Source organism: Bubalus bubalis, chromosome 5 (genome assembly GCF_019923935.1).
Source record: "Bubalus bubalis isolate 160015118507 breed Murrah chromosome 5, NDDB_SH_1, whole genome shotgun sequence".
Classification (NCBI taxonomy): domain Eukaryota; kingdom Metazoa; phylum Chordata; class Mammalia; order Artiodactyla; family Bovidae; genus Bubalus; species Bubalus bubalis.
The window spans coordinates 30,092,511-30,118,606 of record NC_059161.1 but is presented as its reverse complement, the minus strand read 5'-3'; the positions used below and the strand labels follow the sequence as shown (position 1 = coordinate 30,118,606).

Here is a 26,096-nt window from a genome sequence, read left to right as displayed (position 1 = left end):
TACGGCCCGAAGGGTGCCAAGGGGATGACCACGGGGGTCGCCATTGCTTAACAGCACTATCCCCACGTGGGCTGATGTGGTACGGCCCAGGGGGGTCCCAAGGGGACGACCACGGCGGGAATCGCCCAGCAGAGCGTCCCCGCTCCCAGCACCCAAGCGGCAGCTGAGAAGCCCAGACCCTCAGGACACTGCGGAACAACTCCCGGGGGATGGGTCACGCGGGACGGCTAGGAGCCGCGGCGGACTTCAGACGCGTCACTTCCGGCGCGTGGCTTCCGGGCCAGTAGCGGCTTCTCCCCGCCTCCGGCCCCGCCCCGTCGCCCGCCGGGACCTGCGGATTTTCTCCGGATCCGCCCACCCATCCGGACCCGCAGCCTTCGGCTCCTTGAGCCGGGGTCACCGGGATGAGGGCGGTTCGCTGTGTGGAGTAGGGGGCGGCGAGGCCCTAGATGACCGCTCCGTCCGTTCCGGCGCGCCGGGTCCCCGCCCGGCTGCGGGGCCGGGCCCACGTCCCTGAGGCTGCGGGACCCGCTCGGCATCTACCCGGGGGCTCCTTGGTGGGTGAAGGGCTGAATAAAGTTGGCGGGGCGGGTCACCTCCGGGGGTCGCCCTTTGAGTCCGTGCCGACCCCCCGCTTCCCCTGGCAACTCGGCCAACCCCGGGCATTGGCACGCGCGCCTGGGCGTCTGAGGCCGCCCGGGGGTGGGAGGAAACCGTCCCTAGCGCTTTCACGCCGGCTCCGCTCCTGCAGCATCCACCACGTGGGCCCCAGCCACGCCTTACAGGCGTCCAGGTGGACCTTAGGCCTCCGAGGCCGGCGCCACGTTCCAGCTCCAAATCTGCCCGCGGCGGGCGGGGCACAGATGGGGCGGGAGCTGGGAGTCCGCGGGGCCCGCAGCGCCTGGATACCTGGGGGTACTGTCAGAGGCGGAGGTGGGGACACAGGGTCGGGGCCCTTGCGTTTTAACACCCACCCCGCACCGATGCGCCCCGAGGTGGGCACGGCCCTGAAGCAGCAGGTGCAGCCGCTCCTGAAAGAACCGGGCGGTGCTCTGTCCACTTCAGGCACAGTCGCCGGCAGCAAATTCATTGCAGTTGGTGTCTTCGCAGGATTAAAAAAAAACTGGAAATTATATAATAACTGACGTCCTGCCAGGCGCCGGTCCTAGTGAACGGTTATTTTGTAAATTGTATTGGGAAACTCCCAGTCAGGCCCAGAGCTAAGACTTCATTGTAGTTCTCAGCCTACTTTCTGTACGGGGTTTTATAGGGCTTGCAGTGCCGCCCCCTCCTCCCCCAGCGCTCACGCTCTGAAGCCTTGAAAACCTTGCTCACCCGCCGCTGCTGTTTAAAAAAAAAAAAAAACTATTTAGAAGCAGACTGTTTGTTTAATGGCTTAAAGTTCTTTGTTTTTCAGTAGAGTGCAATGTTCTTTACCCAAAATCCTTTAACTTGCAAGTAACATTTTAAAGCAGAATGAAATAATATTAAACTGCCTGAAAAGGAACATTAAGAGAGGGAACAGGAAAAGTTTTTACATTAAAGAAATTATTTTTGTCTTAAAATTGAAGTATAGTTGATTTACAGTGTTTTGTTTGTTGCTGGTATATGGTAAAGTGATTCAGTTGTACATACATAACATTCTTTGTCATTCTTTTCCATTCCATCATAGGTTATAATAAGATACTGGCTATGGTTCCCTGTTTTGTATATAGTAGGTCTTGTTAAAAAATCAATTTTCAATGCAAATAAATTAGAAATTGGAGAGAATGCAAAAAAAAAAAACAAAACTGAAGGATCTGAGATTCCGCCTCTGAGAGTTGACCACAGTTGTTACCTTGGCCTGTGTTCTTCTGAACCGTTGGTACTTTTTAAACCTGAACACAATGTACAGAGAGCCTGTAACTCTGACTCTGCTCTCATTTTCTCTATGACAAATATATTTTTGTCACAACTGGTAGGGCTACAGCGTCCCATTATGTGACAGAGTTGGTTACAGTTTTTTAATCTGACACTTAGCCAGTGTCAGCTTCTCAGTCTTAAAAACAAAGCTTTTGAACATCTTTGTATGTACAAGCCTGGGCCTTTCTTGGATTATTTCTTTAGGATAAAGCCCTAGAGGTGGAATTTCTGAATTAAGAGTATGAAATTTGTAGACTTTCACTGTATTTTATCTAAACTGCCCTGTTGACGATGTGAACCGACCTAGATTTCCTCACCAGGTGTTTGAGAGCATCCTGAGTTGCTTGTTGTAGAACAGAAGACTCTTGACCTCTAACTATGGGCCTCAGAATTCAGGGTTCTGCAAAACTGGATGGGAAAGTTGACAACTTCCTGTCAGTAACTTCCACCCCGAGCTTCCCTTCAGTGGTTAATGTGCCCCGGTCGTCCTGGCCGCCCATGTTTCAGAACCAGGCAGCCTCCCCAGGGTGCCCTTGTTGCAGGGTTGGTGGAGGCTGGGAGGGTCTCAGTGCCTGCATGTGATGAAAACATCATGTGTGTGCTTTTTGCAACGTGATGCTGGTTTCCTTTCAGTGCCCCGTCTGGACCTTGTCCTGCGGAGGCTTTGGACAGGAGCACAGTGGAGTCAACCCTCACCTCATAGGCTGCTGGCTCTGAGCTGAGCAAAAGAGGCTACATTACAGTTCTTGTCATTTGTGCTATAAGCCCAGAGGGCAGTAATTCAGACCTGTGTCACCAGGGGCCTGGAGGTGGGGGACCCTACAAGCCCTGCGCTCAGCCTGGTCCACCCCATCTCCAGGCCGCCCTGGGTGAGGTCAGTTTTCATCGTTATCAGGTTGGGCTGCTGACCTTTGGCTTTTCACAGGATAAAAACTGCCTCTCGTGAAGGTGCCTTGAGTCACAGAGACTGAGAAAGAAGACGGCGGTCAGAGCCAGGGAGGGCAGCTGGGGTCCCGGTGGGCCTGGCTGAGCTGGACCTGCTGGGTTCTAGGTCGCTGCCCCCGGCCTCCATGCGCAATGCCAGCACAGCCGCTGAGGGGCTTCACTGCACCTGGGAGCAGGCCTTCTGCACAGGACTGCCGCTCTGGCCAGTGACCAGCGGTAAGTGCTATGTGCCCGCCTGCTATCTGACCAAGAGGACCTGGCTGACCGTCAGCTGTGGGTGCCACCAGGCGTTTCTCACTCCTCGCGGGTGGATAGTTGCCACTCCTGGTGGTGGTGACCAGCAGTCCCGCCCTGGGCACTCCTGCTGGACATCTCTAGGGGACCCTCAAGGATGGAGGTTCTGGTTTGTAGGATGTGCAGGTATGTCCCTCTCAGCGTGGTGCCCAGTCCTCTCCCAGTTCTGGTACCAGCCCCTCATTGTAGCCGTGTTCGGGCCTCTGGATCCGCACCTCACAGCAGCCCTGGGTGTTGTCAGACCTGATGGCTTTTGGCAGTAGGGGTGGCTGGTGTGTCTATCTCCCTGACCACGGATGAGGTCAGCACCTTTGGTCAGCGACCTTCAAGGTAACACCTGTGACCCTGCCTCCTGGTGTTCTCACTCTCTATAGCCCCCTTTCTTGAGGGTGGGCTTTTCATGAGCGCTGTCCAGCAAATGCTAAGGGACCAAGGTTCCAAGAAGACTCGGCCTCCATGGGCGCTGGCTCTCAGCTGCCAGCCCTGATGCAGGCCTGGAGCCTGTGCACGCAGCCGTGCGGAGGGTCTTCCCCTCATAGCTGCTGGAGCTGCATGTGTGGGCTTGGAGGTGAGACCCCAGCCCCTTCCGCCATCATGCTGGTCGACCGCCTGGACCACAGAATCTGTGGGGTCAAAAGTGCGCTGTCACTCTGAGCCTCCAGCTGGGTATGTGTTGTCCAGAGGTGCAGAGCTGACGGCTCCTCTCGTGTTCATTGGGCGTGTGGACATCGTCTCCCTCCTGGCGTGTTACCCACGTTTCCTGTTGATTGTAGGTATCCATCCTTTCTCCTTGTCGTGTTGTCATGACCCCTCCAGGTGTCACTTGTCATTTAGCATGTTTAGTGTGTTGACGTTACATCATGATGCACTGTGAAAGCACGGGAGCTCTTCCTTTAGCAACCTCATCTGATTTGTTATATTTGTGGGTCATGCTTTGGGGGATTGGTTTAAGATGCTCTTTTCTGGGAATTCCCTGTGGTCCAGTGTGGGATTTGGCATTTTCACTGCCGGGCCTGCATTCAGTCCCTGGTGAGGGAACTAAGGTGCCACAGGCTGTGCAGCACAGCCCCAAAAAACGGTACTCTTTTCTTACCCCAGGATCAGGAAGGTACTCCCTACGATTTCTTCTAAGTGTGAGGTTTCACACGGTTGCATTCCACAGCCCAGCTGCCCAGGTTCAACCCTGGTCAGAAGCTGTGCCTCACACGGTGAGAGCATGCCTCCCCAGGATTGTTGGGGAGAGCCATGGAGTCATCATGTGTGCCCCGGTGGGTCAGACCCTGCCTGGTTCCTGGGAAGTGCCCTGTGGATGTTGGGAATTGTTAGCATATGTCTGGAGCTCTTAGGCTGGGATCCAGTCTCTCTTTACGGCATGGATGACAGTCATCCTGGTGTCGGGGAGCCGAGGCCACCTTCTCCCGGAAGCCGCAGTCCCGCTCTGTCTTGGGTCTGGGTTCTGCCGGTGCACAGACCCTGGGCCCCACATCCCAGCTTGTGTACGTGTCTCTGCACCAGTGCAGCACGTGGCCTGATGCAAGTGTCTAGGGGGCAGCCCCCCTTCTTCAGGGGAGTCTCCTTCCCTTCTCCCCTTTGCGCCTCCATCGTGCTCTTTGTAGTTGCCTAGTGCCTTGTAAGGACATAACTAAGACTAAACATCCTGTCACTGCTGGGCTTTGACCAGCTTCCAGCCTCTGCTGGTGGGTCTCGCCCAGGGCTGCAGCCAGGGGCCTGGTGGCACATCTAGTCACGTCAGTCACGCCACCCTGTACCTGAAGGAACAGCTTTCCTCATTTGTTGATCCTGGTGGTCGTCTGTGTGCTGGCCCTTTGCTGTTATTTACTTTCTCAATCCGCCTGGATTTCACTGGCAGGCACCCCTCACGCTGGCCTCGTGCCATCCAGGAGCCCACCCTCCTCCCGGCCCAGCTGTGGCCCCAGCCCTGAACTCAGCCGTCTCTGCGAGGAGGCTGATTCAGTTCAGCAGAGCAGAGGTTTGGAAACCAGCTCTGCCCCTGCTGCGGGGGCATCCCTGTTCCAGGCCTCCACGTGGGCAGAGTCGCACGTGGACGTGGAAGCAGGCACACTGTGCCCCCCCCCCTTCTGCACATCCCACTCCCTTGTCTGCCCCTTCTTAAGTGCTCCCACCAGACTTGCCCAGGTCTCGTCTGGAGCCTGCGTTTGACCTCAGCACCCATGCACAGGCTCCCCAGTCACTTCCTCCCCTTCGCTCCTTAGTGGGCTGAAGTTCCTCTGAGTTGTGCTTTGGTTTAGGTATTTCTGTCTGTATTGCGCGTTAGAGATTTTGTTTCTAGAAGTGTTATTGATGTGGGCACTTTTGTTTTTTAAGCATGTGGAGCATGGACCTGGTTCCCAAGGGCATAAGTGTTTAGAAAGTGCTGGCGTTGGCGGGATCCGGGGCATGGTTGCTGTGAGGATCTGCACTCTGGCCTGGAGCTCGGTCCTCTGCCGTCCAGCCTCCTCTGCTCGGCTTTCTTTCAAGACCCTCACACTCTCACCGTCAGAGTTGTGCTCATGGCAGGGAAACTGCAGCGGCACCAGGTTCAGTGTGGTGGATCAGGACGCGTGGTGTCTGTCTCATCCCTGGGGGTTCCACTTTGGTGGCTCCATGGTGGGGCAACCGCTCATTTTTCTGGGGAGTAAAGTTGTGATGGGCTCTGGTCGCTGGTTAACGCCCTGCCAGGAGATAGTCGAGGCCACCATGGGGTCGTGGATGTTTCTTCTCTAGGTTTTCCATTTTTTCATCCCACTGATTTGTTCCTGACAGTTTCTTGTCTGTCCGCAAGACTGTGTCCTGCCTTCTGCCCCTCCTTGAATTTGCGTCTGTCTCTCCTTGAGTTTCCGGGAGGTAACTCCTCCCCTACCGTCAGGGTGATTGCTGATCTTTGATCTTCACCCAGGAAGGTCCTCAGACTGAGTTGGAATCAGTTCTCCAGGGCACCCGACCCCTCCCTCTGGTGCTGGGCCCCGATTGGGCCGCTTTAGCGCCTACAGACTGTTCAGAGGCAGGATCCTGGTCAGTGTGGTCCCTGCTGTCTGCTGCCTGACCCCACACGCTCCTTGTGTGCTGCTGGGGGTGCTTGGAGCGCCCACGTCCAGGCCCGCCTGAGTCGAGCTCCCTGGGAGCCTGGTGCCCTGGGTGAGGTTTCCGTCTCTCCTGCCCTGGTCTTTGTTTCCAGGGGACCCTCTTCTGGTGACTTTTAGAGCAGCACCTCCCACTTTTCGATGGGCACTTGGCCCCCGCCATGTCCTCCTTGGCTTAGGTGCCAGGGCACTGAAGGGTGACCAGAAGTCCAGGGCTGCCCATGGAGGTGCAGCTCCCAGCATGGTATTGTCTGGAGGGAACGGGGCACAGGCCAGAAAGAGGAGGGAGGACAGGGTGTTAGTGGAGATCTGACCCCGGCAGTGCCAGAGGGGTCGAAGGGCTTGTGTGTCTTGTGGGGAAGTGGAGCCCACAGGAGGGCCGGGTGCATCCGTCCTGGTCTGGGGTGTGTCGGGAAAGCTGTGGTGTCCCCAGGGTCAGTGTGCATGTGGAGGCTTGGGTACCCAGTGAGCCCAAGCGTTGCTGAGCTTGTGGAGTGACTGAGGACACTGTGTGGACACTGGGAGCCAGGGGCAGCTTAGCCAGGAGCCCTGGCCCGGATGAGAGTCGGAGGTCACGAGTCCACCTGGACTCAGAGGTCCAGAGTCCATCGGAGGTCACGAGTCCATCACAAGCCTGAGCAGAACTGGGCCTGGGGCGGTAATGGTAGAGGAGCCAGCCCTTTTGGTGGGTGGCACAGCAAGCTGAATACCTGATGCCTCTTCTACATACACCTAGCAGTTAGGTGGAAACACGATGGACATCCCCCAAACGCCAGCATCTGAGGGACCAGGACGTTGCTGGCCAGCTTGGCTGCTTGGGGGCGGGGGATGGGCAGGGGGCTGGGACTTCCTGTTTGGTGTCACTGGGGAGGAGCAGCCAGGCCTCCTGGGCTGGTGGTCGTCACTGGGACACTGTTTATAGCCCAAACTGGGAATTTCCTGGAAGTTCAGTGATTAGGACTCTGCTCTCATTGCTGGGGCTCGAGTTTAATCCCTGGTTGGGGAACTAATATCCCATAAGTTGTGTGGCACAGTGGGGAAAAAAGCCAAAACTTGAAGAACCCACCCACCAGCACACATGAGAGGCTGGGTCTGACTGCGTGTGGTTTTAGGGCTGAGGGAGGCCTCTCGGGAGAAACCAAGAGGTGTGAGTCTGTGGAGGAAGCAGCATGCTTTCCTGGCCGCAAGACAGAGGCAGCCCCCTGCCCACCCGCAAGCTGGCCTTCAGGTTCAAGAGGAGTCTCCTCCTCCCAGCATCTGTGCTCATAAACTGCCCCCTCAGGCTGGAGGCGGCTGACCACTGAAGGATGGGGACTGTACTGTCAGGTCCTGGGTGATGAACTGTTGGACCGTGAAAGATGGTGCAAAGGAGGAATGGAAAGTCAAGGGGAACAGGCCGGTTTGGTCAGCCCTCCCACCAAGGACAGCTCAAAACTCTGGATGAAACATCAAGGGGTGGGGGAGGGTACTGTGCGCTGGAGAGCCAGCTGGGTGGGAGGGAGCTCAGGGCAGCCGCTTGTGGTCCTGGTGGGTGGAGAGAGATGCAGAGCACTGGAGACAGCTTCTGAGGTGGTGGCAGGGGGCGGTGAAGACACAGGCCTCACTGAGCTGAGGGAAAGGCCAAGGGAGGAGGGCAGCTGGAGGAGGCCAGATCACCAGGTGCTTTAGAAAAGTTTGGGTGGGACTTCCTGGAGGGTCAGGTGTGTGGGGAGGGAAGGGAAGCTAGGCTGGTGTAGGCCGTGGTCTCAGTGGGGCGCCCGCTCCTGCTCCTTTGGGGCTCCTGGATGCGTGGCCGACTGTGGTCCCGAGTTTGTGCTTTAAGTTACTGTAAAGGGGTGATTGAACCTGGCAGGACCTTGGCTGCTCACAACAACCTCGTCCCATCCTTTCCATCAGCTCCAGCCCACGCCCCGCCCGGTGTCACCATGGCTGCCACTTCTGTCCCTGGGTCCCTGACCTGAGCCCTCTGCCACCCCTGAGATGTCGGCATCCGTGAAGCCCCCAGCCCTGGTGGAGCTGGACCCGGGCCCTGGCGAGAAGCCTGGGGGACGGCCGCTCCTGGCCTGGGCCCCCATGTTCAGCCACCGGAGTGAGAAGATCCCGTTGGGCCAGAGTGATGGCAGCCCCGAGGAGCAGGTGCTCACGGTCACCGTCACGGAGACTACCGTCATCGAGGCAGACCTGGGCGTGTGGGGCGCCCGCGCCCTGACCTACCTTACGCTCTGGTTCTTCTTTAGCTTCTGCACCCTGTTTCTCAACAAGTACATCCTGTCCCTGCTGGAAGGGGAACCCAGCATGCTAGGTACCCGCCTGGGCTGGTGGGGACGGAGCCCCGGGGAACCCCTCTGTTCACTAGGTACCTACCCGGGCTGGTGGGGACGGAGCCCTGGGGAACCCCTCTGCTCACGGGCCTTGTCTCCTCCTCCAGGGGCTGTACAGATGCTCTCAACCACGCTTATCGGCTGTGTTAAAATATTCGTTCCCTGCTGTTTCTATCAGCACAAAACTCGGCTTTCTTACCCACCCAATTTCATCATGACCATGCTGTTCGTGGGCCTGATGAGGTAAGCCCGCTGACATTTCAGGTTGGGTGTCTGAATTATTTGTTTTTGTGAAACCTCTTCCCCCAGCTGGCTGGCTATTAGCATCAGGTGATCCTGGGAGTGGGGAGTGGGGTGGGGCAGACCCTCCAGGCTGACTCCTGAGGGAGAGAATGCACTGATTTGTGAGGCTTTTGATTGTCTTAGGTTTGCAACAGTGGTGTTGGGTCTAGTCAGCCTGAAAAATGTGGCGGTGTCCTTTGCTGAGACCGTGAAGAGCTCAGCTCCCATCTTCACTGTGATCCTGTCGCGGACGGTCCTGGGGGAGCACACTGGTGAGCAACCCCCCACGCCCGGCCTCATCGCGCCTCTGTGTCCCTCCAAGGCTCAGCAGATGGGACTCAATCACAGATCTCTAAGCTGGGTCGGGGCAGGCACTGTCCAGCTGCACACACGTCCCTGACTCTCCTGCCAGCCTGTAGGGGGTGGGGTCCTGTGATGAGCAGACTCATCACATGACGTATGTTTGCCATGGGGGTAGGAGTGCTGCTCAGAGAGGGAGCTGAGTCGGCTTCAATTAGGAAATGACCAGAAGGTAAAACCAGGCAGCACCCGGCACCCTGGGGAGGAGGTGGTAGGGAGAAGGCACAGCTGGGCACCTCGCAGACCGGCCCCTGGAGCCAGGCCAGCGTGCAGGTGATGGTAAAGCAGAGTCGGATCAAAGTGTGACCGCAGTTGCTGCAATCCCACAGGGCAGGAAACAGCCTGTCTGCACTGGTGCCTTCACACAGAGGGGCTTCCAGGGCCCTAGGGACGCCAGGCCACGGTGAAGGCACTGTCTGGCTGGAACAGTTAGGAAATCTTGATAAAATGCAATTTGTTGGGGAGAATGACTGAGGTACCCAGACTTGTGGGGCCAAGGTGTGGAGTTCCCAGAGGGTTGACCCCCGAAGGCACCCCAGCAGAGCAGCCTCATGGGTCCTGGCAACGGGCACAGCCCCATCAGAGCCCTGAGCCCACCACTGCCCACCACACAGGCGTCTGCCTCCTTGGTGGCCTCCCAGCCACAGTTCCACGTGTGGTCCGCGCCCAGCAGACAGCTCCTTCCATGGTGACACTCGAGGCCTCACAGGCCCATGGATTTGCTGTGTGGACAGCACTGTCCTGGGCGGGGTAGTGATCACAGTCTCAGGAGGTTACCAGATTGTCTGAGGGCTGCACTTCTGCTCTGTTTTGCTAAGCGTGAAAGGCTTGTCCCTTCGTCTGCTTTGAATTTCAAGATAAATGAAATGCCATGTCTGAAATCCAAGTAGAGGCATGGGAGGTGGGGGGGACTGGAGGCCCTGTGCCCAGTGACAAAGTTTTCTGTTGTCCCGAAAGGACTTTCTACCTTGTTGTCAAGACTGTTGGTTATGAAGGCAGGAGGGCTGGACGCCCTGAGGTGTGGGGCCTGGCCTCCTTCCTCCCCTATCCTTCCCTGGAGACCACCCTTCACCCTTTGTTTCACAAGTGAGAGCTTGGCGACTGTGGGGTGGGGTGCAGAAATCGGGGCTTGGAGCTGGCAACTCTGGTGTGGAGCCCTCTGCCCCACGTGCCTGGCCGGGGTAGGTGACACAGGCATGTGCTATTTTTTCCCTCCAGTGAGAAGTAAGCGAGCAGAGCACCCCTGGGGGGCAGCTGGGTCCACTGGGGGGCACTGCAGCCCAGCCATGTGCTCTCCCTCTGCAGGGCTACTGGTCAACCTTTCCCTCATCCCGGTCATGGGTGGCCTGGCACTGTGCACAGCCACCGAGATGAGCTTCAACTTCCTGGGGTTCTCAGCCGCCTTGTCCACCAACATCATGGACTGGTGAGTCTGCAGGGTGGGAGCTGGGCACGTGAGGCCCACTACTGGAGTGCGGGCACCAGGCCCGATGGCTGACAGCTGCACGCAGCCTGCTCTTGCGCGTCGCCGTCTCTGAGGGGAGAAGGGAGGCGGCAGCGGCACGTGTGTCTAAGCTTGTGTCATTGCTGGTACTTCCAGAGAGACCAGAGGGTCTCCGAGTGGTGCATGAGTAAAGCGAGAAACCACCTTTCATTCCATCTGACACTTGCTGTGTTTCCTTCAGCCTCTTCTCTGCCTCTCTAGTTCCCAGAAACATAGCCCAGCTCAGTCCCAGTTTGCATCTCACCTGTTAACTCCAGCACAGGATGGTCTCAGAGGCCTCCTCACTCACCTGCAGATGCTTCAGACCTCCTGGCCGCTATCCTGCAGGGACTGTCCTTGCACGAGTCCCGCCAGGTTTCCCGCTGGCCCGCAGTGTCAGCCCTAGAGGGGGCGGGCCTGTGAGTGTCTTCCCCCAGCCTCACTTTGGTTCAAGTCCCCTTAGCCAGAGCTGGGGGCAGTGTTGGTGGTCTGGAAGCACCACTGGCCTTCCCAGCCAGGAGTTCTGTCCCTGTTTCCCTGGGTCTTCCTGTGCTCATACTGTCTGTCCTGTGGCTGCAGCTGATTTGTGGGAGCTCTGGGTGCCAAGAGGGGCTCTGTGCAGAGCTGGGTAACCCCAGGCATGCCCTCCACCTCCGAGACCTCAGCTTACCCACCTCTGAAAGGGGCAGCTCGGCCTGGCTCATGGATGCCCCACGTGTACCTGTTTCCAGAGGACAAGGCACTTCGAATGAGGTGGTCTCTGAGCTCACATAATCTCTTCTCTTCTTTCTTCTAGTTTGCAGAATGTTTTCTCCAAAAAACTCCTCAGTGGGGACAAATACAGATTCTCGTAAGTGTCACTGCCCCACAGAGACCAGAGCGCCCTGGACCCCAGCCCCAACCCTCGCAGAGAGCCCTGGACCCCAGCCCTAACACTCCCAGACCACCCTGGACCCCAGCCCCAACCCTCCCAGAGCTCCCTGTGCCCCAGCCCTGACCCTTCCATTTCCCTGGTGCCTTTAAAAGAACCTTGTTGAAACTGGGGAGAAAAACCTACTGTTTCCAGTTGCCCTTGGCCAGGGATGCTGTCACTGTCCTGTAGCAGGGGAGAAGAGGGTAGCGAGGCTGGGGGCAGGGTAGGTAGGCCGGGGTGAGGCTGGAGGGGTTGGGAGGCTCAGACACCTGCCCTGTCCTGCAGGGCTGCAGAGCTGCAGTTCTACACTAGCACAGCGGCCGTGGCTATGCTCGTCCCAGCCTGGATCTTCTTCATGGTGAGTCTCACCATCACAGTCACCTTCAAGGGGGTGAGCCTGGCACTGTGTGGCTGCCACGCGCCTGAGGGGGCCTGACCGATGCAAACCCAAGCAGGTCCGGTGCCTATGAGGGCTGGGCTGCAGCCCCAGTTCTGGAAACTTTGGCAGAAGGGTGTTAGGCAGGATCTTTGTTCCCCAACCCTGGGCACAGCAGTGGAAGAGCTGAGTCCCAACCACCAGGCCAACTGGTGGCCACTCCAACTGGTGGCCAACTGCAGGGAACTCCTGCAGTTGTTTCTTATTTCTTCTCTTACTTAAAAACATTGTGACCACCATAGAATAAGTCACAGGACAGAAACATGTAAAACAGAGTGGTCTCTCCCCAGCCCCTCGCACGCCCCCTCCTAGTGGAGCTGCTCCCTCTGTGTGTTTGTATGGCCACAAAGCTGCTTACATGTTTCGTGAGTCCCGTAGGAGCGCAGGTGTGCGTCTGCGTGGACCTGTCTTCTCAACACAGTGGCGCTGGGCTGTCCAGTCCAAGCTCTGCCCTGACCCACCAGATGCGGTGGTCTGGCCCTGCCTCTGCCCTGTACACGCAGCACATGACAGGGAGTTCCGTGTGTCATGTCTTTCGTGGGTGAGGATGTTTCTCTGGGTTGTGTCCTTGGATTGGAATGGTTGAGAAAAAGAACATGCATATCTAAACTTATTCTGTTACGATAAAATACCTATCAAATTTACCATTCTAGCCATTTTTTAGTGTACATCAGGTACGTTATTCACATCGTTGTGTGACCATCACCCCAATTTTTTCATCGTCTCAAACTGAAGCTCTGACCCATTAAATGCTAACTCCTCACACCACCCCACCTCACCGGGTGGAGGGGGCAGGACTTACCCTACCCCCCAGAGTTCCAGCTGGGCCTGAGAGTTAAACTGACTTAGATCAACAGGAGACAAGCACATAGGTTCATTTAATATGAGCTTCATGTGATGCCAGAGCAAATGAAGCCCCAAACAAGTGGCAGAACCTCAGTGCTTCCACATCAGGGTGAATGAGGAGGTGATTGTGGGCAAGTGACTGAGACACTGGGGCGGCTGAAGGGGGACAAGGGGGATGGTGACAAGTCCCCTGAATCCCCTCTCCTCCTGGTTGAGGGGAAGGGGCAGCTCCCATGTGGCGTTTGTCTCCTGCTTCTGGGAAGGAAAAGAGAGGTCAGAGCACCCTTCTGGCACCTGCTGTTTTCTCAGTGCTTTGAGCTCAAAAATAATCATTATGCCAAAGAGACAAACGTTGGGGGAGGGTTCTGAATTTGGTTACCCTCTCCTCCACCCCCGGTTCCCACCCTCCTACCTTGTGTCTCTGTGACTCTGACTCCTCCAGGGACCTCACAGAAGTGGAATCACATCAGATTTGTCCTCTTGCATCTAGTTCATTTCACTCAACTTCATGTCATAAGGTCCATCCACGGTGGAGCAGGTATCAGGACCTCTTCCCTGTTTAAGGCTGAACAGACATATGGCTGGACCACATTTTGTTTACCCATCTTCCAATGGTGGACATTTGGGTTGCTTCCACTTTTAGGCTGTTGTGAGTAATGTTGTTCTGAATGTGAGTGTGTAAGTACTTTTTCAAGACCCTGCTGTCTGTTCTTCAGGGTACAGACCACAAGTGGAGTCCTGGCTCACATGGCAGTTTGTGTGTGTAATTTTTTGAGGGTTGACTAGTCTGTTTTCCCACCGTAGTCGCACCATTGTGCATTCCTACCTACAGTGCTCAGGGTCCAACTTCCCTGTCCTCGCCAGTGCTTGTTTTCTGGTTTTTGTTTTTTGATGGCAGCCATCCCGATGAGTGGGAGCTGGTACCTCATTGTAGTTTTTTTCCCGAGGCTTTCTTTTTATTTGTTTGTTTTGGCTGCACTGGGTCTTCATTGCTACGCTTGGGCGTCTCACTGTGGTGGCTTCTCTGGTTGCAGAGCACAGGCCCTGGAGTGCGGGCTCAGCTGTGGCACACGGGCATGGTTGCGATGTCGCATGCGGGATCTTCATTCCCTGGCTGGGACGGAGCCCGCGTCCCATGCATTGTAAATTCTAAACCACTGGACCACCAGGGAAGCCCCCTTGGTGTAGTTTTGATTTGTTCTTCCCTGATGGTCAGTGATGTTGGGCATCTTGTCACGTGCTTGAAGGCTGTGTGTGTTTCGTGTGTAAAGTTTTGATCATTGCCGTCCACGTGCTGCCCCAGAGTCCTCTGCAGTGTCATTCCCTTTACCCAGACCCCGGGGCACAGGTGCCACCGGAGTTCCCCCGGGGGCCACGCAGCAGCCGTCCCTCTGGCTCTGGTGCAGGACCTGCCGGTGATCGGGAGGAGCGGGAGGAGCTTCCGCTACAGCCAGGACGTGGTGCTGCTGCTGCTGGCAGACGGCGTGCTATTCCACCTGCAGAGCGTCACGGCCTACGCCCTCATGGGGAGGATCTCCCCTGTGACCTTCAGGTAAGGACAGGAGATGAGGTGCATCCGGGTCACGTACAGAGGGGAACGCTTGCCATCTGACGTTTTTATCAGAGGGCTCTGTGATTGTGGGTCACAAGTGTAGTGATCACTGTGCCCAGTGGTCGTAATTACTTGGCCATTCTGTATTGGTGCCATTTGAAACATGAATAGGAAAGTTTGTGAAATAGATTTTTAGGGGAATTCTCCACTGGGAATCTGTGCACAGAAGAGAGTTCCTTTCAGTGTTGTGAGGTACTTCTCCCCAGAACAGCACTGTGCGGGGAATCTCCTGGGATGATAGAGGGTGGGAGCCCCTGGCCGTGTGTGGATCCTGAGCACCTGGAACTGGCAGAGTGCTGAGGAGTCGAAGTCTGTTTTTCTGACTTTATTCAGCTCACACTCAGCAGCCCCACTGACTCCCTGCTGGGAACTCAGCGCCAAGCTCGGGTTTCATGAGCTTCTTCCCTAACTGGACAGTCTTAGTGCTGATTTGACACCAGAGGGATTTTGGTAACAGAAAGGAAGGAGCCCCAGTCGCCAGCAAGCCTGAAAACCCACCCAGTGATTGTCCTTGGATTTGGCTGTCATGTTGTTGTGGAAACTTTTTAGCAGCCCTTTGTCCTTTAACTTCAGAACAGTCACGGGAGAGCAGGATTGTCCGCAGATCTGAGGGCCTCAGGGGCCTCGCGCTGCTCTCAGACCTGGCAGCCTCTTCCCACATCCTGGGGGAGGGGCCTGCAGGGCTCTCAGGGCCGCCTGGGTGCCACGTCCCCTGACTCACACGGTCAGTATGTTTTATGAGTCTGTTTCCTGTATGACAACAGGAATTATTTCCAAATATCCCTGAAACTTTGCTTTTCAGGGGTTGTTAGTGACGGTCCATATAAAGATAGGAAACTGGTTCTTTTTAAGGGAAATAGCTTATGACAGAAAAATACAAAAGTTAACTTTAAATTATCCATAATGGCAGCCCGGGAGACAAACCCTTGTGGTCATTGCATCCTCATGAGGTCCCAGCAGTGAGCAAGCAGCGTGGTGTCACTCCCAGACAGCTTTCCTAAGGGAGCACTTCCCACTCTGTGGAGAGTAGGCCGCAGTGTTGGGGGTGAAAGCTGTAATGCCTACAGTTCACTTAAAACTATTTCCGTCAAAGAAAGGACAAAGTAAGGCAGAAGACTGAGCCTGAAGATGCCACCCAGCTCTGTTGTCCCTCTTCTCTGTGATCTCTGTTCTAGTAGGTAGGACCCCAACACAAAGGGGGGTTAGTGGAGGCGCCTATGGCCCCCGCTGACCTCCCTGCTCTCCTGCAGCGTCGCCAGCACTGTGAAGCATGCCCTGTCCATCTGGCTCAGCGTCATCGTTTTCGGTAACAAAGTCACCAGCCTATCGGCTGTGGGTACCGTGCTGGTCACAGCTGGCGTCCTGCTCTACAATAAGGCCAAGCAACAGCAGCGCGAGGCCATGCAGAGCCTGGCCTCAGCCACCACCCAGCCCCCGGATGGCAGCTCCGAGCTGCTGCTCCCCCAGGACCCCCGGCCACACCACTGAATCCCAAAGCCATGGGGGCACCACACCACCCCCTCTTCACTGACGGGGGAACCCCTTTGTCTCTCCCTCCCTGTGGACAGTGGGTGTGGGACCACCTGGCTCTATGGGTCACAGTCATTGTGGGAGGCAAGGTGGGCAGCCTTTTCCGCTTTTTTCTGGGGCTGTCAGTCAGAACTGGCAGGAACTTGAATTGGGTTGGAGAACACAGCTGCCACTGAGCCATGGCTGAGCCCCCTGACAACCTCCTCCTGGCAGCCTCTGCACACCCCAGCATCTGGGCCAGGCCCCAACTCCTCTGTGAGTGATGACCACTTGGGACAGCTGTGAAGCTGGAGCTGTGTCCAGGTGCCAGCGGGCACCCCCTCACTTGGAGCCAGTGTGGGGAACTGGCTCCTTCATGCCAGACATCAGCAGTTGCTGGATCTACCCTGCTCCTTGGCCATTGGGGATCTGCTGGGCTTGGCCAAGCTGAGGCCCCCAGGGCCAGGGCACGGAGGCCACTGCAATGGGCATAGTGGCACGGGACAGATGGGGTGAGAACCTGGGGTTCCCTGCTCCTGAGGACAGGATGTCTGTCTCCTCTACCCAAGGCAGAGCTGTCGCATCAGTACCACTTAGGGAAGGTGGGCTGCCCCTCCCCACATCTGCTATGCTGAGCCTCCCACCTCCAGAGTGTCCTGTCCCTTGTGGGCAGCCAGGTTGCACTCAATACTGAGACCCAGATGTGGTTTCTGGCCTGAAAGCTTCAGGTAGATGACCACAAGGCAAGGCGGGCCTGTGTCCCTTCTGTTCCCGTACTCGTAGGTTAGAGGCAGGCTCTTCTAAAGGGGTTCCGGGAGCCCATTTCCACCCAGCCAGTCTCGAGCCTCCTGGTCTCATTGACAAGGGTGTTACGATTTCCCCCTCGTGAATGGTGAGCAGGACGAATGTGGAGTGTTTACACTTTTGTCATGCTGCATTTTAAATGACAGTGTAAGTTTTAAAAGGAAACACAGGTACAGATGGCTTCTGGAATGCATGGAGTGTGCTGGGTAAACCAGAGTCAGACCCACGGCCCAGCCTGGCCCTCCTGCCCCAGGGCAGACAGACAGACAGCCAGGTGTTTAAGGCTCCACCTCTCTCTTTACTCCTTGCTCCACATCCTGTTGGAACTTCTGGTCAGGGTGGAGCCCCCCTCCCACCTACCAGACTCGAGCTCTGGGATTTGTCAGGCACAGCCCAACTCAGGGGCCGCGGGCTGGCCACCTGCCCGTCTCTAGCCGGCCTGTGGGATGGAGCGACCCGAGGGCACAAGTGGCCCACGAGTCTCGGGAACAGTCCCTGCTGTCCAGGCCCTGGCGCCTTAATTGCTTCTCTGGTTTTCTGGTTGGCTTCTCAACTGGAAAATATAAACCAGCCCTTCCTGGAGAGCAAGTCTCTTAGAAACAAAGAGCAATAAGTGCGTCTCATTAAGTTCTGCCGACTTTGAAAGTCTGTTGTGATGAGGGATTAAAAATGGGGCCTTTTAACTACAAACAACCTTTTATGAAGCTGACCTCCTTGCTCAGAGGTCGGTGGGTCACACGCAGCTTCCCTGTACAGGGTAGCAGGTGTCTTTCCCAGGTTTCCCCCCTTTCCTCTTTTTCTGCTTACCCTTAAACAAAGCTAAAGAGGATGCTGGGGCAGTGGTTGGGGCAGCGCATTGCTCTGTGAGGACCAGAGGGAAAGCACCACTTCTGGGAGGCTCTTGCCTCTGCCCTCAGACTGGGGCCACAACACCTGCAGCTGCCGGCGAGACATGAAGAAGGGGAGCATGTGTGTCGCCAGCTGCAGGCTGTCATCTGAGAGTGAGCAGGTGCCAGCTGCTTGTGTCTGAGTGTTGTTAGGGGCCTCTTTTGATTTTCCAGATTTGGGGACCAGAAAAGATTTTCCTAAATTATTAGTAAATGAGGCAGTTTCTAGCAAAGCTGCTTTTGGGGCATCCCCTCATCCCCAGCAGGGAGTCCGGGGCCTGGCACCCACAGGACACATGCTGTGGCTGTACTCCGTCCATTGACTGCCCAAAGTCGTCCACACGGTGGGCGTTTCTGGGAGGAGAGTCAAACCCCACAGCCTGCGTGGGCGTTTGCTTAATAACTGTACAGACATGTTTTTTAATTAACTTTGTCTAGTAGTTTTCTAGTATGTTCCTTTCACTGAACCGTCACAGGCCAGCTTGTACCAACGCCAATACTAGGTCCATTTCCTCTGGGTCCATGGTCGTTGTCCATGTCTTTGTAAACAAACTCATGAACCAGGCTTCCAACTCTGGTCATCTGCTTGCTTACGTCAATACTTAGAGATCTCTGGCTTTCAAGGAAATTTCCACTGTTGAGTGGCATGAAAGGCTTTTTTTAAAAAAAAAAAAAATTCTGATGGTCATAACTTCCTGCATATTAGCATTAAAATCATCTGCCTTGGAAAGCTAAGAATACTCTTGCATAATCCAAAATGTGTCTTTAATTTGTAAATTACACAATAAAAATGTGCTGCACGAAGAGTAAGCCACGTGGAACCAAGCTAGCCGCAGGCCCTTGAAATACTTGCCCCAAACCGAGGGACTTTGCCTCCCATGTGGCACTGACTGTCCTGTGGATGGTCATTTATAGACAGGTCAGCAGAGACCACAAAAAACGCAACACGACTTTCTACATCTGTCCAGGGGATGTGCTTCCTGAGGCCTGGAAGTATTTTCACTATTTACCTAGGTTGGAAAAATTAAACAAGGATGCTATTACATGTAGAGACCCTCTTCTGTTTGCCTGTGACCAATGTTGTAGTAAGGGCTCTGTTCTTTTCCAGAATATGTTCTTGCCCTGGTTGGGACCTTTTCATTTTCCTAGCTTATAATAAGAACGCTCCTGCTTCCCTGATGAGTCGGCCTGTTTCTCTCTCTTGAAGAGCAAAGAGCAGCCAGGTGGTTGTGCCGACCATCACTTGGCTTGCTCAACCTGATGCTCTGGGTATAAAACCTTCCAGTTTTCTCTCTCTGTAGTATTTCCTCCTCTTCTCCGGAGGGCTTGGATGCTGCCATTGCATCCTTGCCTAGATGTCCAGACTGACTTGGAAACTGTTCTAATTGGCAGAGTCTTTTTTTCTTGCTTTTAACTTGAGGGAAACTGGCATTCAGTTGATGTGCTATTTCTAGACTGCAGATGTGAGTTGAGTCTGAACCCACCCAGGGAGTATTGTGAACCCACCATTGCAGGGGGGTCACAGTGAGGGTGACTTTCCCATACTGAAAAACTTGAAAATTATATGAATAAATTGTCTATATCAGAACCAAATTATACTTGCTTTACACCAAAAAAAAAAAAAATAATAATAATGTGGAGAACTAAAAGTACATTACTCAAAATTTTAGTGTTTATTTCACCTATTCCAGTATTTATGCAATTAGATCAATTTTTCCTAGAAAAATGGTGGTTACATAATTTAGTGAGTCACTGTGTATTCTGCTATGGTAATACATCAATGCTGTATAATTAATCCTGTGGATGCCTACTGGTTACTCTGTCCAAAGTAAGCTACCATGGTAGCAACTATCTAGGACTCTTGTTCTGCAAAAGTAAAATAAATGTTCAGTGTGTACTTTGTTTTCACCTTTGTGTAAGACTCAAGTGTCTGGGCTACTGAAATGAACATGGGTGGGTTCTTACTGCCTTCATCTGTTTTTTGAAGGTTTTTCCTGTCACCAAAAACTCAGGAAGCAAAACAAGAGCTTGGGCACAGAAAAAACATTTCTTTCCAGGAACAGAAAGAATTTCATTTCCACACACCCTCTTTGGACCCTAATTTCTTGTCAGATTTTTCTACATTTTCCATTTCTGGCCAGGTAGTAAACTGGAGGTGACCTTAAGTGGTAAAGAATTCGCTTCCCAAAGCAGGAGATGCGAGAGAGGAAGGTTCAGTCACTGGGTTGGGAAGATCCCCAGAAGGAGGAAATGGCAACTCACTCCAGTATTCTTGCCTGGAAAACTCCATGAACAGAGGAGCCCGGTGAGCTACAGTCCATGGGGTCGCACAGAGTCGGACACGACTGAGTGCACACACTGCAAGTGAATGATACTTGTTTACCGTTCTCTTCCTGAGAGTCACGATGTCGCATTACCATTTTTCTGTGACCACAAAAGTTCGAAGAATAATTTGCTTGAACTTCAGCAGGTTTGAGGCCGAACCTCAGGATTCAATGTCTTTAAAAACCTTCGCAGGCGAGCCTGAGTAAGCACTGAGTCATCTCTGGTCTTCGCACAGCTTAAAATCCTGCGGTAACCGCCCTTCCCGCCCCGCTCCGTAAGCAAGATTCGTCTCCTTTTAGGAAGATTCAGGGTCTTGCCCCGGGGTCACGGGAGCGGGGAGAGAAGACACAGTCACGACCACCCAACCAGGCTGGTCCAGACACCTGCCGGCTCCGAGCCTCCGCCCCTAGAGTTGTCACCGGCCTGCGCCAAGGCCGGAAGTGACGCGCAGCGCGCTCCCGGCACTCTGTTCAGGGCGGGAGTCGGCGGCGGGGCCGCGTCTTAGCTAGTCATCAGCCCGGCGCCGACGCAGGAAGTGACGACATTACTGTCGCGCGCCGGGCGCTGTTTCTTCTCAGGCTCCGGGACCGGCGGCGGCGGCGGCGCAGGGGTAAGTGGAGGCGGGGCGGGCAGGGCAGGGGCCACGGCGCGACCAGCTCACTCCATCTCTCCGGTCCCGGCGGGCCTCGGGCGCGTGGACCGGGCTGGGCTACACTCCTCGCCTCCCCGGCCCATCTCGCTCTGCGCGGAACTCGGAGTCGCGGAGGCGGCGGGCCCAGGCGTTCCCCGAGCTAACTCCAGCCCGGCCGAACCCCGGGTTAGCACGACTGAAACTCCAAAACCGGGCCCCGCTGCCTGGTTTGCGAGCGCGCCCTTCGAGTCCTTCACTCCAGACCTCCCCTAATCTTGTGATGGGGCTGCCGCCGTCAAATGGGCCAGTGGCCCACGCGGCCCAGGTGGTCTTTCAAATAAATTCTCCTGACGGCGAGAACAGTTCTCGGTGAGTGCCAGGTACCTAACTACGAGCTTTACCTGGGAGATCTCACTTAATCTTCTGTGATACCGTCACACAGGTGGTTTTCTTACCGTTTACAGAATGGTAAACTGAGGTGAAGTAACTTTCCCTAGACCGTACAGGAATGACAGAAAAGAGGTTGGAATACAAGCAGTCGCTTTCCGCGACCCATCATTCTTTTTTTGAAACCTTTCCCCCCGCCCCTTATTTTCCATTGTTAAAAATCAGTATAGTTGATTTACAATGTTGTAAATGTTAATGTTTCTGCTGTACAGCAAAGTGATTCATTTATATATATATATATATACACACACACACGCATGTTTTTAATATTCTTTTCCATTATGATTTATCACAAGAAATTGAAAATAGTTCCCTGTGTTGTACAGTTGGATTTGGCTGTTTATCCATCGTATATATACTAGTTTGCATCTGCTAATCCCAAAGTCCCACTCCATCTCATTTCCATCCTTCCCCCTTGGTAATCCCCAGTCTTTTGTATATGTCTGTGAATCTGTTTCTGTTTCATAGATAAATTCACTTGTGTCATATGTTCGAGTCCACATACAAATGCTATCATAAAGTATTTGTCTTTCTGACTTCACTTAGTATGATAATCTCTAGGTCCATCTATGTCGCTGCAAATGGCATTTCATATTTTTTATTTATGGCTAAGTGGTATTCCTGTGTGTGTGTGTGGCATATATAGGTATATATACCACATCTTCTTTATCCAGTCATCTGTCAGTACACATTTAGATTGTTTCCATGTCTTGACTATTGTGAATAGTGCTGCTATGAACATAGAAGGCACATGTATAACTTTCTTAATTATAGTTTTGTCTGGATATATGTTCAGGAGTGGGATTGCTGGGTCATAGGGTAGCTCTGTTTTTAGTTTTCTGAGGAGCTTCCATACTGTTCTCCATAGTGGCTGCAGAAATTTACATTCCCACCAACAGTGTAGGAGGGTTCCCTTTTCTCCACACCCTCTTCAGCATTTATTTGTTGTTGTTCAGTCACTCAGTCATGTCTGAGTCTTTGCGACTCTATGGACAGACATGCCAGACTTCCCTGTCCTTCACGATCTCCCGGAGCTTGCTGAAACTCATGTCCATTGAGTCGGTGATGCCATCCAACCATCTCATCCCCTGTGATCCCCTTCTCCTCCTGCCTTCAATCTTGCCTAGCATCAGTCTTTTCCAATGAGTTGACTCTTTGCCATTAACAATTTTCAAAATAAATGAACCAGTAATGATGGCCAACCAGTGTGAGGTGATATCTCATTATATTTTTGATTTACATTTCTCTGATAACTAGTGATGTTGAGCATCTCTGCATGTGCGTATTGGTCATTTGTATTTCTTCTCTGGAGAAATGTCTATTCAAGTCTTCAGTCCATTTTTCTATTGAGTTTTCTGGGTTTTGTTATTGAGTTGTGTGAGGTGTGTGTATATTTTGGAAACTAAACCCTTGTCAGTCACATTGTTTGCAGATATTTTCTCCCAGCCCATAGGTTGTCTTTTCGTTTTGTTCATCATTTCTCTGCTGTGTAAAAGCTTGTGAGTTTGATTAGGTCCCATTTGTTTAGTTTTGCTTTTATTTCTATTGCCTTGGAGACTTACTAAGGAAACATTGGTACGATTTGTGTCAGATATTGTTTTGCCTATGACGTCTTCCAGGAGTTTTAGAGTGTCATGTCTTATGTTTAAGTCTTTAAGCCATTTTGAGTTTATTCTTGTGTATGGTATGAGGATGTGTTTGAATTTCATTGATTTATATTCAGCTGTCTAACTTTCCCAGCACCACTTGCTGAAGAGATTTTTTTTCTCCATGGTATGTTCTTGCCTCCTTTGTCGAAGATTAATTGACCATAGGTGTGTGGGTTTATTTCTGGCATAGCTCATCCCTCTTAAAGATTTCTACTGAAGCGCTCAAAAGTGGTGAGGCAGAAGTGTTCAGGAACAGCATAGCATCAAACCATAGCTTGCTGTGTCCTGAAGCAGTTTGAATTCTTGTCTTTTTGCAGTGTTTTAACTCAAATGGGTGATGAAAAGGACTCTTGGAAAGTGAAAACTTTAGATGAAATTCTTCAGGAAAAGAAACGACGGAAGGAACAAGAGGAGAAAGCAGAGATAAAACGCTTAAAAAATGTAAGCTATGTTTTTTAAGTAAGTGTTTTTATTTTAAAGGAGATTTAATTTCTTTGCCCTCATTTTTCCATTAGAACAACGCTTCTTCGGTGAAGTTCTTTTGTACTTCCAAATGTCTCAGGTGAGCCCAAAATCTATTCTAAAAATTAACAAAAACATTCAGATGCTCAGTTTACTTTGAAGACAGATTGATAACTTACTAAAAAGCTGCATATAGATGACCACAGCTACATGGAAAACAAAGTATTCTGAACCTAAAATCATTAGTGCAGTTGAACTAATTTTTCTCATTTCATCATTATATTCATGATACCATTTCCAAGTATTTTTTACTGTAGTAGGAAGTTGCCTTGAAATTAATGTTTTACACCTTTCTTGGTTTGCCTAATAACATAGGAAAAGTTTAGTAATTTAATGAGGAGCATTGAAAGAAATACCCCTTCTTTAAGATTAGCAACAGACTTTTCTTACATATTTATGAGATATTGCAAATTATTTGGTGTATGAACTATGCTTTAAGGCTCAGTTTTGGCTCATATAAACAACTAACATACTTGGCATAGAGTCTAATGTCCCTTTACATATATGCTGGTTTTAATTTCTCCGGTTCTGGTTTACAGAGTTATTTGTAATTCTGATGTCATGGGATTTGAATGAAAGTTTTTTAGATTTTATCACATTGGTCATATGAAAAAGTGTGTATGAAAGTTGGTTTTGGGATGTTAGCAAGGTTTGCATCTTATTAAAAATAGGCTTATCTGTAAGGAAAAGTACTCTCTCCTTGCTTCTTAGTCTGATGACCGGGATTCCAAGCGGGATTCCCTTGAGGAGGGGGAGCTGAGGGACCACCGCATGGAGATAACAATAAGGAACTCGCCATACAGAAGAGAGGACTCTATGGAAGACAGGTGAGCAGGGTGCAGCCCTGAGGAGCTTGCAGGCTGCAGGTGCGCTCACATCTGGCTGTGTGTGACCCTTATGGCCCTTCTCAGTGTGATTTTGTAAGTTGGAGGTCATGACCTCCATGGAAATGAGCCTTGTGTGATGTCAGGTACCAGCTCCCCACTCTGCTTAGGAGAAGTGTGAGTGTGTGCTCCTTTCTTTGTGATTGCTCTTCAGTGAAGTCAACACAACTCACATAGTACATTTAAGGAATTGGGTGTCTGTGATGATTTCTATACATACTGTCTAAAATTACCTACAAATAAACCAGAGTTGCTGCTGAAAGATACTTGAGCGAGGCCTAGGAGAAACAGAAACAGAAGCAGTCCTGCCAAAGCTGCACCTCTGACATTTCTTCCTATGCTGTGGCTTCTCGCTTTTTTTCCCTTCATGTCCATCATCAAACAGTCAAAAACACTATAACCAGAAATTAAGGCAAAAAGGTATAGACTGTGCATTCTCCCAAGGTTTTGGTTTTATACTCAGTTGGGAATATGAAATGACCTTTTGAGGTCATTAAGTTTGACTAAAATTGTGGGACCTTCTTTTTTAACAGCTTTTTTAAGTGAGAGACTGCACAGATTTAATGTATGCAGTTTGATAAGTTGTTATACACGATCAAGATAATTAACACTGCATGTCTGTCACACCCTAGAGTTTCCTCAGAGAGCATTTTTGTTCCATATAGCACACTGATTTCCACTGTACTTTCCATCTGAATCTGTGTTTAATACACAGTTTGGGCTTAAGTTTCATAATCGTTGTTATTAAAGTCAGTAAGTCGTGTCTGGCTCTTTTGCGACCCCAACGGACTGTAACCCACCAGGCTCCTCTGTCCTTGGGATTTCTCAGGCAAGAATACTGGAATGGGTTGTCATTTCCTTCTCCAGGGGATCTTTCCTACCCAGGGATAGAACACAGGTCTCCTGCATTGGCAGGCATATTCTTTATGGCTGAGCCACCAGGGAAGCCTGAGTGTCATAATGAGCACAGTCTTTGAGGTGACGGTGGAGGCTCTCCTTTATATTCTGAACCCTTCCTTTCCCTGGGTTGGGGAGACTCCCTGATGCCCTGGTGCTCCCTACTTCCCTCTCAGGTGACATAATGCCATGGTGTCTCATTGCAGAGGAGAGGAAGATGATTCATTGGCTATCAAACCACCCCAGCAGATGTCTCGGAAGGAAAAAGCACATCACAGGAAAGACGAAAAGAGAAAAGAGAAACGTAGGCATCGCAGTCACTCAGCAGAAGGGGGTACAGAGCATTTGTTTCATTTTGTGTTGTGTTTAGATACGGTCTCCTTCCTACTTCATGATCTGCTACGTTCTTCAGAGCTCAGCTGAGAGAGAAAAGAATAAAATTTTAGCTAAAAGTATAAATTTATTATAGATCATTCTGAATAGATACTTCATTTTCCTTTTGGTGTATTTTCCCCTCACTGCATTGTTGTGGGGAAGCTGGTTTATGTCTTAATTCAGCGTGGGAAGGCCGCTCTTCAGTGCTCAATTGCTTTTAAGAAACAGATGCTTGATAAAGTCCAAGTAGTGAGTTTGCTGTCACACCAATATCAAGAACTTCTTAGGGGTATTGGGAAACTGAACCTGGGCCTGATGTAAATCTTGTTAAACGCAGTTGGCTAATGTGGTTTATAATGTGATGCAGAAACTAAAAGGAGTTAAACTTTGTCTTGTGTTCTTTACAAAGGATGACTTTTTTAAAATCATGAGACTAATGTAGCCTAATCACAGTTTATTTAATACAGAAAATTAAGAAGAGAAGATAGAGACCACAGTTCTGTTCAGTGATAATCACATTATTTTTGTTTTTTTCTTAACTTCAGGCTTACTGCATAGCATTTTATGTCTTCGTCTTTTTTTTTTTTTTAAACAAAAGTCATGGTTGTTTCTCCAAGTCTTTTTTTTTGGCTGCACTGGGTCTTCGTTGCTACTCAGGCTTTCTCCAGCTG

At 52.2% G+C, this 26,096-nt stretch overlaps 1 protein-coding gene across 12 annotated transcripts in view; it reads left to right on the top strand.

The window, feature by feature from the left end:
• The window catches only part of LOC102408240 (cyclin-dependent kinase 11B), a 40,059-nt gene that overhangs the window by 140 nt on the left and 13,823 nt on the right, over positions 1-26,096 (top strand). For 2 of the 12 annotated variants that reach the window (XM_044944023.2, XM_006066895.4), the window contains exons 1-12: positions 20-557; positions 2,828-3,063; positions 8,139-8,544; positions 8,671-8,806; positions 8,990-9,117; positions 10,511-10,631; positions 11,485-11,538; positions 11,887-11,959; positions 14,218-14,435; positions 23,065-23,188; positions 23,981-24,096; positions 25,257-25,384. In XM_044944023.2, coding sequence (XP_044799958.2) covers positions 8,223-8,544; positions 8,671-8,806; positions 8,990-9,117; positions 10,511-10,631; positions 11,485-11,538; positions 11,887-11,959; positions 14,218-14,435; positions 23,065-23,188; positions 23,981-24,096; positions 25,257-25,384 — 1,420 coding nt within the window. In that variant the 5' untranslated portion in view covers positions 20-557; positions 2,828-3,063; positions 8,139-8,222. Of the gene's footprint in view, positions 1-5; positions 558-2,827; positions 3,064-6,147; positions 6,298-8,138; positions 8,545-8,670; positions 8,807-8,989; positions 9,118-10,510; positions 10,632-11,484; positions 11,539-11,886; positions 11,960-14,217; positions 14,436-15,745; positions 19,604-20,473; positions 20,631-20,687; positions 21,021-23,064; positions 23,189-23,262; positions 23,310-23,980; positions 24,097-25,256; positions 25,385-26,096 lie in introns of those variants that run through there. The other 10 variants (XM_006066896.4, XM_044944024.2, XM_044944019.2 and 7 more) reach the window with 10 other exon arrangements.